The sequence below is a fragment of the Manis javanica genome, chromosome 7 (genome assembly GCF_040802235.1).
Source record: "Manis javanica isolate MJ-LG chromosome 7, MJ_LKY, whole genome shotgun sequence".
Taxonomy (NCBI): domain Eukaryota; kingdom Metazoa; phylum Chordata; class Mammalia; order Pholidota; family Manidae; genus Manis; species Manis javanica.
In genome coordinates, this window is record NC_133162.1 from 124,850,056 (window position 1) to 124,862,422 (window position 12,367).

The 12,367-nt window shown below is 39.7% G+C and overlaps 2 protein-coding genes across 9 annotated transcripts in view; both read right to left on the reverse strand.

Moving 5' to 3' along the window:
* The window catches only part of CYTIP (cytohesin 1 interacting protein), a 62,761-nt gene extending 62,351 nt beyond the window's left edge, over positions 1–410 (reverse strand). Inside the window, exon 1 of one of the 2 annotated variants that reach the window (XM_017652900.3) lies at positions 272–410. In XM_017652900.3, the coding sequence (XP_017508389.3) occupies positions 272–274 (3 nt within the window). In that variant the 5' untranslated portion in view covers positions 275–410. The remainder of the gene's footprint in view (positions 1–271) is intronic. The other variant, XM_017652899.3, reaches the window with a different exon arrangement.
* ACVR1C (activin A receptor type 1C) overlaps positions 1–12,367 on the reverse strand; it is a 114,520-nt gene that overhangs the window by 23,171 nt on the left and 78,982 nt on the right. For 4 of the 7 annotated variants that reach the window (XM_073241484.1, XM_073241482.1, XM_073241480.1 and 1 more), the window contains exons 9-11: positions 1,870–1,977; positions 874–976; positions 272–509 (exon numbers count right to left, since the gene is read on the reverse strand). In XM_073241484.1, coding sequence (XP_073097585.1) covers positions 926–976; positions 1,870–1,977 — 159 coding nt within the window. In that variant the 3' untranslated portion in view covers positions 272–509; positions 874–925. Of the gene's footprint in view, positions 1–271; positions 510–873; positions 977–1,776; positions 1,978–12,367 lie in introns of those variants that run through there. The other 3 variants (XM_073241488.1, XM_073241487.1, XM_073241485.1) reach the window with 2 other exon arrangements.

Here is a 12,367-nt window from a genome sequence, read left to right on the forward strand (position 1 = left end):
AAAGTAGAGGAGATGTCAAAACAAGAATAACAACAGAGACCTAGTCACCAGCAGAAGTCCAAAATATTTAGGAAAGACCCATGAAAGAGCCAAGCAGCTTGCTTACTCATTAAACACTTGCATGAAGAATTCATAGAAATAATTCCCTCAGTATTTTATTTACCTTAGTTCGTACCACTTCACTGGAACTTGTTTACTGTTTCCCTTCCCCCACATCAAAGAAAACAATGCAAGATGAGAATCAACCCCCACATTTCAAACTCAAATTTACCATAGAACTTTGGCTGGTAAATCTCAGACTGTGATTCCTCCTGGTCTCCAGGCCAGAGCAAAAGGTGTGGTCTAGTCAGCTCCACAGGAATTTGCTGCCCCTTCGGTGCAGCAGGACCTTCCCTTTCTGAAGAGGAAATCTGATCTGACCGTAATTCACACTGCCCTCCTCGTGTTTCCTGGAGGCGGCTCCCCTCTGCTTCTTTCAGGACGTGGACAAACTGTCCAGGATCAAATACCTCACAAGGAGAGGAAAAAACCAACAAGAATTCAGTAATACCCATGTGATTCTCAAGCCCTGAACAAATGGAAAATCAGGGTTCTTCATTCTACAATGAATCAAGTGGAGAAAGAAACCACTTCCTATCTGGAGTCACTCCCAAGCAAATGTTTTACATGTGGCTTTTATGGGGACACTAAGCTTTCAGAATTTCACATACCACTTACTATAATCTAACTACAAATTTTACTCTGCTCGCTTTTGTTTTCAGATTAATAATGAGTTCAATTTAATTGGAAGGAAGTTTCCTTCTGTCAATTTTTTAAAAACAAAATGCAAGCCCTTTAGTTAATTTAATCTTGTTCAACAAAAGCCAGACTTACCTGAGCTTTTTTCTTTGAAGAGAAACAGACCTTGTTTATGTGGTCTATCTTTTTAACAGAAAAGCATGTCAGTTTTTGTCCACAAGACATTCATTTCCAGTCTCTAGAAACAATGTATAGAGAGAGCAAATTTGTCACACATACAGCGAATAAATACATATCATGGAAAAATTTCCACCTGCAGAAAAAAATCCTCATGATTTGGTTTGGAAAACAAGTCACTTCAAAGTTGTGGAAAACAGGACCTGTTCCTGCCTTTAAGGCAAGATCTGCTGCCGACGGTCATTCTGGTTGTTCCGCACCTGTAACCTGTAACCAGCTCTCCCTGCATTACTTCGAGATGTTTAGTGGAAATGAGCAGTAGAAGTTAACATATAGTAATCTCAAAAAGAAAAAAAAATTCTTTCTTGAATTTGTTCATAAAGGACAGCCTTTCTTAATAGAAAACAGATGTTTCCCAAATCACATTTGAATTATTGAGTTCCTAAAAATAAAGACAATTTTTATAATAATAAATCCATTGGAAAACATTGCAGCCTGTAATTATCTATTGTGGGATAGAATCTCTTTATTTCCCATCATCAAATACAAAAAAATAATTTTAGGGAAAGCAGTTATAATAGTGTAAATTTTTAACCATGTATGAGAAATCTGGCTTGTCTTATGAGTTCCTTCTAATAAAACTATGATATTACTACCAGCTACTAGTCAAGGTTTTATATGATTATATAAAACCATATATACACTTTAGAAACCAGCTGCTTTGGTTTATTCTCCCAAGCACCTATGTGACACCCTCTCTCTTTTACAATCTAGTTTGATGTATCCGGACAAATCAGCCTACCTGTCCCAATACCTTCTTCCATGCTGGCCAAGAACCTCATCCCTTTATACGCCAATTACCTTAAGAGTCCTTAGGATCGGCCCAAATTCCATTTCCCCAGAGTCTCTTAAGAGGCCTTACAGGGGTATTCCCAGTGTTTTCTGTGTCCCTACCTTTCCCGTTGGGCTAGAAGTGGCTGGAAGAAAGCAGTCAGAGTGGTGGGGCTGCCCTCTGGGAGATCCGGGTCCGGCCAGGGCTGGGGGAGGGCACAGTGCTGGCAGCTGGAGGAAGAGAAGGAAGAATAATCTGTGTGCCCCTGCAAACATGGCACAGTGCCAACTCAAACACCACTCTTTCTCCCAAGGAGTTCAAAGCGCTATGCAAACACTAACTCATGAACCCATGTAGTCATGGAATGATTATTACTTCATTATGTCCTTAAGATAATCACTGCAAGCGAAGTCAAGAGGAATAGGAGTCTACTCATTGTTCTGTCATTGCTCAGACACTTACTGAGCTCCTGCTGCGTGCGGGGCACTGGAGGTAGAGGAGCAGACAAGACAGACAGAGGCTGGGTTCCTAGACTGCCATCTAGTCCATGCCCTCGTGCTTGCCCAGCTGGGACACTAAGCGCTTGGCTACGCTACTTAGTATACTTATTTGCACTTTATTTTTTCGCCAAATTGTTCAATGCTATGTGCTCTGTTCTTCAGAAGGCCCATAAAGTGCTAAGTGCTGAGCAAACAGACAGAAGAAAAAATTTTAAGTTACCTGTAAATCTCATTGCAATGATAGGAATTAGGGAAAATCAATTCAAAGTGCTTTCTTTTAAGATGCCATAAACAAAGCTTTATTGTGAGCATTCCTGTCCCATACAACGTTAGTGGAATTACAATAGGTGGACAAGGAGAGTTAAGACCAGTAATACATGCCAAGCCGTTTACATAAACAATCTGGCTTTTAAAAAATGATTAATCAGATGAGCAAGCATGTTTGGTGAGGAAGAGCGCCTTTATCCATGGATCTAATTCTGACCTCGCTTTAATTTTATGTGACAAAATGGCAGGAGCATATGGTTATCTAAGTCCAATAGGACAAAAGAAACTGGTGTCTGCTTTTTAAAAATGCATGACTTTCTGATCAATCATAAAGGATTTAACCTGTTGTGTTTTTAAGATGCGAGGTAAGGATTTCTAGTCTGTTCTGGGAGTTACTAGCCCAACCCAGTTTAGGCACAACCAGTTTAGAGGCTGCTTCAGTTCTCACTCAGCAACTTGCACATATTTTGAAAGTCGTAGGGAATTATACCACTTAAAACCCAGCTTCCTTCCCTAATAACCACTTCCCTGACTAAACAGAATATAATAGAGGTATAATATCGACCTGCTGCTCAAGTGCATTGGTTAACATGCATACCAGTGAAATTCAAGCTCTCTGTCTTAGCAGATAAATAGCATCTTCATGTGGCCCCAAACTACCTTTCCAAGCCTCAGCCTCAGTCTCCCTATTTCCCTAGCCACAGCACAGATTTCCATAACTATATCATGATTATCTGGCACCTTCTGCCTTGAAGCTGCTCCCTGGCCCACTCCAATACACACACACACACACACACACACACACACACACACACACACACACACAAACTCACACACAAGCACACACACATGCACACATGGATATACACTTTGCCCACTGGAACATTGTTCCTTCTTCAAGATCTTCAGCTGACTTCTAATTATTTTTTCCTCCATTCTCATGCCACTAGTTCATCATATATTTATTTATATAGATATCTAACTAAAGCCTGAACAAGTCATGTATAAAGATCGTATCTTATTCCTTTGTAACTTAGCAACTAGTATTCAATCTTTATTGGAATTGAATTTTCTATAAAACATCAATATAGCACCTATTGAGACTGGCAAGGGGATCAATTACACTTGAATTTACTTCTGCTGGAAGCATAAATGAGATTTTTTTTCTCCCCTCCCTTAATAAATGGGATGTTTTAAAACCTTTTATTAAGCAGAGCTTCTGAGAACAAAATCAAGTAAATAAATTACTAAGTTAAAAACATCTATTATTCTTTATTAAAGAGCTTCTACATTAATATCAATACCACTGTCTTTCAGCTTTTCATGCTTTAGATGACCAATAACTTAAGAGGTGGAAACATATTCTACTCCAGTTACAATATTAACACTGAAGAGAAAGGAGTATGCTTATGGAATTGCTAGTCCCTGTGGGCAAAAAAACAGCTAGGCATGGCCAGCAAATGACAGAATTAGCTGAAACAACCTACTTCTGGTTTCAGATCACACAGAAGGAAAACAGAAGAGAGAGAGAGAGAGAGAGAGAGAGAGAGAGAGAGAGAGAGAAGAACCCAGAACAAAGGGAGTGGATTGCTTTAAAAAATTATCCTTAGAATTCATTTTTGCCGTTTTTTTCTTTATGAAAAAGAGAAATATAAATGCTCTTATAGGTTGCACAGAACATAAAGATAGGCAGTTGAAGATAAATACTATTACAATATAGTATAGAAAATAATATAAAATAGAGATAAATACCACTTAATAAAAAAGTTTTTCTGTATCCAGAACCTCTTAGAAAAATTATTTTTACAGCACCTTACCTTCTTTCAATATGTTTAGGAAGGTTCCTTTCATTCCCTAGATCTGAAATATTGATATGTTTTCTAGTTTTACCTAAAACAAATTTCAGGAAGTCAAAAATTGATCAATGTTGCTTTATACTTCTGGGTGAACCTCTTGTGTGCACTCAGTGTGTATTCTGGTGTGAACCTGTGCACAGCATAGCATGTACATTTAAAACCTCATACTTTTTTTTGTTTGTTTGTTTTTGTTTTTTGAGAGGGCATCTCTCATATTTATTGATCATATGGTTGTTAACAACAATAAAATTCTGTATAGGGGACTCAATGCACAATCATTAATCAACCCCAAGCCTAATTCTCAACAGTCTCCAATCTTCTGAAGCATAACGAACAAATTTTTACATAGTGAACAAGTTCTTACATAGTGAATAAGTTCTTACATGGAGAACAGTGCAAGGGCAGTCATCACAGAAACTTTCAGTTTTGATCACCCATCATGAACTATAAACAATCAGGTCAATTATGATTATTCTAAAACCTCACACTTTTAAAGGGTATAGTAAAATACTTTCACATAGATTATTAGCTTACTCAATCCTAACAGAAACCTTTTAAAGTGGATATGACACCTTACAAATGAAGATACTGAGTCTCAGAGAGATTTAGTATATTACAGAATTACTATACTCAAGCAATTAATACATAAACTATGAGGTTATTTCTTTCACATCATACTAAGTGAAAACTTTAAAAATTATTAAAGATGTAGCTTTGATTCTTTGTATTTCTTTTTAAGTGCCTGCACTGTATATTTTGCATCCCAGTTTACTGAGATGCATACATATGATACACAGCGATTTTTTCCGCCCAGATACCTAGGAATATCCTAAGAATCCAGATGTCATTTAGGGGATGCATTCCCTGATTCATTAGACCTAATCAACATGCAAGCAAATATTTGTTTTCAGAGAAAACCCAAAGGTTTCCATCTTAATTCTTTAACAGGCGATGCAAATTCATTTTATTCTGTCAAAGCCAGCAGAGGGCAGGATACTCCCACCAACAGGCTGCTGGCTGGCACCACCACTAAACCCACACGACTACCTAGAGGAGAGTGTTTCAGCATTAGAGCAATCATCATTTCCTCCCCGGCATCTGCAAAAGGGGGTAGGCTTGAGCTGAGAATAGCGCCTGTAGGATGTGGCCTGAGAAATGTCAGGAAAACTTTCGCTTTGGAGGTGCCCACATTTTGTTTGGGATTTGATCTTTAGATAACTGGAAACTAGTCAGTTCCAATTATCTTCCTGGAATATCTTGCTGAGGAGGCTACACTAGGGAATTAACTTAAGGTAGGGCATGATCATTTCTGTTTCTGGTTTTAGGCCATCCTGGGACACAGCTGGGCTATTACTCTCAGATGCCCTGTCTTGGGTACCGCACCTCAGTCCATCCAGCACCAACTATATTTCTCTCTGTCCTTCAAAATTTCTAAGGGCACCCCCTTGCATGACCTCCTCTGTGTGACATCACTGCACAGCCCCGGTGATAAGGGGTCATGACCTCCTGCCCACGAATTCAGATCTGCTGTCCCTCTCTAGGCCTGACTCAGGGGCCACTTCCTCAAGGATGATCCCAGCCCTGTGATCATTAAGAAACTTTCACCAACGGAACCTGTAGGTGAAAGTTTCGTACCAGGTCTTGGGTCTAAAAAGCCATAGTTCATTCCTTCCAGTCCAGGTTGTAGCATGGTAAATGCAAAAGGGAAGGGGGCAAGGACGAATGCCGCAGTTCACAGGACAGACTGACCAGTGCTTCTAAAGGAGGCAGAAAATTTGTTGCAATCATCTATTCTAGAGTTTTCAAACTAGGGACTAGAAGTTTGTCATTTGTACCTCAAAGTCTTCCTGAATTGCATGGGGTCTAGGGGAGGCGTGGTAGATTGGTAAAGTTCAGCACTACTTCCCTACCTACACCCCATCCCACCCCTCTTCCCAAACCTGTGAGAACAGTTCCATTTACCTGTTGTGGAGCAAATGGATATTTCTGACCAGAATTTCCACCTGGCCTTAATAGCACACATTGTTCATACATATGAGAGTCTGTTTGCACGTCTACGGAATGTTTACCTGGGCCAGAGCAGCTGATGAATCACCGGACCGCAGACCCAGGGTAGGGGTGGAGAGGAAGCACCCATTCTCTCCTCTCCTCTGTTCCTGGTATGTAATTGGCCAGGCGTCCGTCAGTCTCCAGGGACCTGCCCACTGAGTTCTTCCAATTGTCGGCCAGGGGCAGGGGGAGGAGACAGTGCCAAGCGAACTGCCTGGGAGTTCCCAGACTTGAGGGAGAGAGCTGGGCAGCCAGTGTTTGGAGCCTGTGAGAATAAACCCCTTAATTGCCAAATTCTTGCCCTTGCCTTTATTTGGTCTCATCAAATTCATAGGGAACTTCCCCCAGGCACAGAACCCTTCCTCCTGGAGCTACACCTGTATTATTTACGTACACCTCTGGGTAGTAGCTGAAGATTTCTCTTAAAGAAAGGGGGCCTGTAAAAACAGAGAAATAATCCATTCATCAATAATTAAGAAAACTACAAATCAAATTTTTTAATTTGCTCAAAACTCCAAAGGCCTTTCCTTGCTCTTGAAGTAACCAAGCCTGGAAAGGAGGAAAGACCTGAGGTGGTTCACAGGCAGGAGGACAGGGAGAAAACTGGGACTGGAACCCTTACATCCAGTCTCTAAAGCCCCAGACACTTTTCACTAGGATATGGGGCTTGCACTGACCCTGAAGGAAGGGGAGGCATTAAATGAAGGGGAGAGCCCTGGGTCACCTGCAAACAGAGCATTCCATCCAGCAGAGGTACTCGGAGCAAAGGTGAGCCACGAAATGTGGGTGCATGGGCTTGACCAGCAAAAGAAGACTACTTTATGTTTTTGGCACGTTTATTGAGCACACCCTGCAAGGCAGTGTGTTGAGCACTGGGACAGACTGAATCAGTGGGCAGTAGGTCAGAGTGGTTTACGTTCTAGTGGAGGAGACAGACATGTAACTTAATAAATGCTACACTGGAGAAGTACAAGGTGCTACAAGAGCATTCTTAAACTCTGTGACTCATACCACCTCCTAGATTATTCATTTGGGTTTATCTCTTTAATTACTCAAGCAGTCACCTATTCTAATAAAGTCCCTGGCTGTCCAGAAAGCTTGCCCAAACCCCCAAACAGGACATAACCTAGGATCCCACGTTGTATTTAGTTTTCATGTCTTCTCATTCTCCCCCAGTCTGGACTGTTCCTCAGTGTTACCTTTTCTCTGTCTTTCATGACCTTGACACTTTTGAAGAATACTGGTCAGTTGTTTCGCATTAGTTTCCAATTTATTCATGCCACACTCCTTTTGGTACAAATAAGCAACCTGGGTTTGTCTGGTGTTCCCTTATGATTAAACAAAAGTTATGGATTTTGGGTAAAAACACCAGCAAAATGATGCCATGCCTTTCTCAGTGCATCCTATCAGAAAGCCCATGACATCAGCATGTAGTATTACTGGTGGTGTTACCTTTGATCACTTGGTTAAGTTTAGTGTCCGCCAAGTTTTTCCACTGAAGATAATATGTTCTTTTTGTAATTATGATCTTGTAGTGAGATATTGTGAGATTATGCAAGTATCTTGTTTCTAATTATATTTTTCCCCACTGATTTTAGCATCCACTTAAGTCTTCCCTACAACAGTTCTCATGGTGGCATCTGCCAACTGGTGATTTTATATCTCCTCCACCCCTGAATTTACTCATTGGAATTCTACTATAAAGAAGAGCAGCCCTTTCTCCTGTATTTACTTATTTATTCAATGATCTGTTTTTATCAGCATAGACTCGTGGATATTTATTTTATTCTATGGAATATAATCCAATATTATCACTCTTTATTTTGCTGCCCAATGGTGCCAACTTTGGCAGTTAGGAGCTATTTCAGGCTGGTGTTTAGCCTTTTCAAAAGACTACCATCATTTATTAAACATTTAATTTCTTGCACTACGAAATGATCCATGCTCCTCTGCACTTTCTGCACCCAGCCCTTGATTCAGCCATTTTACTGAAAAATAGTACTTAGAAACCAAGTTCTGGGTATTAGGCATACTCATATTACTAGGGAATCAGGGCTCCTAGGCTTTGTAACTGAACAGAGCAAGGAAATAAATACATGTGTACATACACACATACATGCACATCTGTATCTGTTTCTATATATACCTGTCTCCCTATATATGTGTATATGTTAAAAACTGGTGGCTGAAACTGACACCTATGATTCTGATCCATGGGTTCATTCTCGCCTGTCCGCTTTCTTCTTTTGTATCTCCCTTCTCTGACAGTGATAAATTGGCTCTCGCTATCCGCAGTTTATTTTATGTATTTACTCAGTTTTTGAACATACATTAAGTAGTCTCAGCATTACTAATACATATTACTGTGAAAAACAAATTTACTAAAATGAGTGTAATATTGTGCACAGCTCTTTTGTTTTTGGCCTTGTAAAATATATTCAAAATAACTTAGGTTTCTCATTTTCTTTTTTATCCATATGTGATGGTTGTGTTACTCATTTCTAGCACAGTTAGATTCATTGGTTGCTATTTTTTTCACTGTTGGGTTTCCCACACATCCTGGTCAATATTAATTATATTTTTTTTAAATATGTGAAACACCACTAGGTTCCAAATGTCAGAATTATACCAGGTTCTCCAAGCTGTGCTTAGAGAAGTGTGCCTACTCGTGCCTTCCACCCATTCCCACTCCCTTATTCTTTCTGCTCTATTCCCACCCATCTCTGTAGACAGCCGATCACATTAGCTTCCAATTTATTCTTGCCACATTCCTTTCGGTACAGTTAAGCAGATATATGTATATGTTCTAATATACCCTTTAATTTTTCTTGAAGGGTGCCATACTGTGGATATATTTTGGCACTTTGCTTTTTTTCACATTAAAGTATTTCCTGGATACCACTGTATGTTGGTTTGGAAAGGCCTTTATTTTTATAGCTGCACAATATTCTCTATTGTATAGCTATACCATAGTTCACTCAAACTCTATCTTGTGGTAGGGCATTTAGATGGTTTTACATATTTTCCACTTATAAACAATGCTCCAATGAATAATAATGTGCCTATGCTATTTGCATTGCAGAAGGTTTGTCTCCAGAATAATGTCCAAGAAAAGGGGTTGAATCAAAAGGTAAATGCATACATACCTTTGTTAGAGAACGCTAAATTTTCCTGAGGATATTTTAATACCTATCAAATAATCAAGCCCTATCCCCAAAGATTCTGATGTAATTAGCTAAGGAGTGGGGCCAAGCACTGGTATCATTTTTGAATACTTTCTCTCACTTTACTGAGGTATAATTTACACTATAAATTCATATACTCCAAGTATACAATTCAATAAGTTTTTAAGTATAGAGTTGTGCAAACATCACCAGTATTGGTATCTTTTAAAAGCTTGCTAAGTCATTCTAATAACAACCAAGAATTTAAGACCACTAAATGGTCCACAATTGTTGGTGCTTTTTGCTACCATGTGGTGTTGTTATTAAAGGCCCACTCTGTTGCCTGCAGGCATTAGGCTTTTCTTACACTCTAGTACCCCTCCCAGTTTAGATCCAGCGGAACCTGCTTCACATTGAACAAAAGCATGCAGGCTCAGTATCAGTCTTCATTTTTCAAAGTGGAGTCAGAATTAACTGCATCTTAGGAGGTTCCAGCAAGTTATACACTTGCCAAATCTGTTCTACTCTACTAGACTCTTGTGCTGAAACGATGCCATTAAACCAGACTTCACTTGTGACTCCTTTAAAGGTATTTTCTTATTTATGTCATTTGGTCCTTTCTGTCCCAGCAACCATCTGAGCATAACTGTAGGCAAAGGAGAAAACAACATAAATTTTAAATATCTCCCATAAGACATAGTCCTTTGGATGTCTCCTTTAAGAGGCACTCATACTGCTCTGTATACAAAGGATTTAACCACATAGACCCAGTCTGGGAAATGTTGGGAATGATTTCCTTAGGTAGGTGATATTTGAACTGAGCTCTGATTGATGCCTACTCATTAACTGGATGAAACACAGGGAGGTAAAGAAGTGCACCTCCCACACAAAGCAAGGATTTGCAAAGACCCTGAAGGAGGATAGAACAATGGGCTCGTGTGTGTGCACCGTGCATGATGATGGGGGAATATGTTACTAGACTAGACAGGTAGGCCTGAGGCCAGATAACCCAGGTCCTTTAAAGGCCTGAAGGATTTTGTTCCTACTTTTAAAAGCAATGGAGACCCACTGGGTTAAATGAAGATAAGAGGGGTTGCATGATCATATTTAGTGAGAAAAGTCTACTGTGACTTCAGGAAAGAACACAGACTGGCAGGAATTGCTACTAGAAGACCAATTAGAAAACTGATGCTCTGAAACACAGAGAAATGATGTTTTAAAAATTCTACTGGTGCCTGGAGTAGTGCTAATACCGAGAAAAGCAATAGACTGGCAGAACTTAATGATTGTTTGGCCCCAGGGGCTGAGAGAAAGACATCAGGGATGATCGAGTTAACAGACTATACCACCCACTTCCCCTCACCTTGGCAGTCTTCTATAGCACCCCCATCATTACTCCTGGAGATTCTTTTGAAACTTTTAGCTCCTAGCTCTCTCATTCTCTCCAGTCTGTGATAATTCTTGATTTCCATGTATAAGCAGATCATCCTTCCATGATGGTTCCTTGATTTCCTCTCCTTTGGTTATTTTGAATTCTTTGCTACCTTAACCACTGATTCCCGTGCACATACACTTGACCTTTCACTACGATTAACTGAAATCTTCCCATCGTTTCATTTGCAGAATCCCCTTCTACTACTCCAACTATAAGAATCCTTTGACCCTACGACCTGCATTCCATCGACTCTACCGCAATTGCACTGGCCTTCATCCCACTTTCAGGATTAAACAGCTTGGATTCAAGAATTAATTATTTCAGTAACTCTCCTTCATATGCCCTCAACTCACATAGGCCCCTTTCAATCTGTAGAATCTCTTGGCCAAACCACCATTATGACAATTAAATGATATTTTTTGAAGTTGTGTTAAAAACAGGTGGATGCCAGGTATCTTCTGTTTTCCCCTTAAAATCCAGTCTCCTTCCTTTGCCTCTCCACGCTGTGCCCTGGGAAGCTGACTTACAAGGACCACACGTATAGAGTTCCCATGCCCTCTGGCTTTCAGATGGTTCAGCCAATAGAGGGTCTGGACAGGAAGGGCAAGGGTAGAGGGTAACTGAGTCCTGGTCATTTATTCCACTGGCTCCGTCCCTGCAAGCTCACCACAGGTTGTCTGTGCCACGAAGTGAAGTCAGTTCACTGGCCTGGTGTAGATAAATTTTCCTTTTGAATTTTGGAAATGTGTTCTCCTATCCAGGCCTTCCCATCTAGAGATAATGCTAATAGACCTAGGTTCCTATACATCCCTGTAATTCAACTGTGCCCTACTTACAACTTTGTTTTAAATTTTTTTTTATCAAGTTATAATTGACGTGGTGAAATGTACAAGGGCCAATCAACTTTGACAAATGTATACACACCTGGAAATTCCACATTTCAATCAAGCAATGGAACATTTCCAACATATAAGAATTTTTTCATGACCCTTTCCAGTCAATACACTCTTTGCCAAGGCAAGCACTGTTTTGATTTCTAGCAACATATATTACTTTTGTTTATTTTTGGCTTTTTATAGAGTGAATCATATAGTTTTTATTCTTTTGTGTCTTGCTTTTTCTTTTCAACATATCTATGAGATTCATTATATAGTTGTATCTGTAGTATGTCTCCTATGAGTCTCATTCTATTGTTGAATATACAGCAATTGATCTTTTCTCCTATTCATGGACAATTTTGGTGGTTTCTGGTTATTGGCTTTTATACAAAAAGCTGTAATGAGTTCTCTTGTATAATCTTTTTTGTGGGCATATGTTTTCATTTTTCTTAGATAATTAAAGAGGAATGG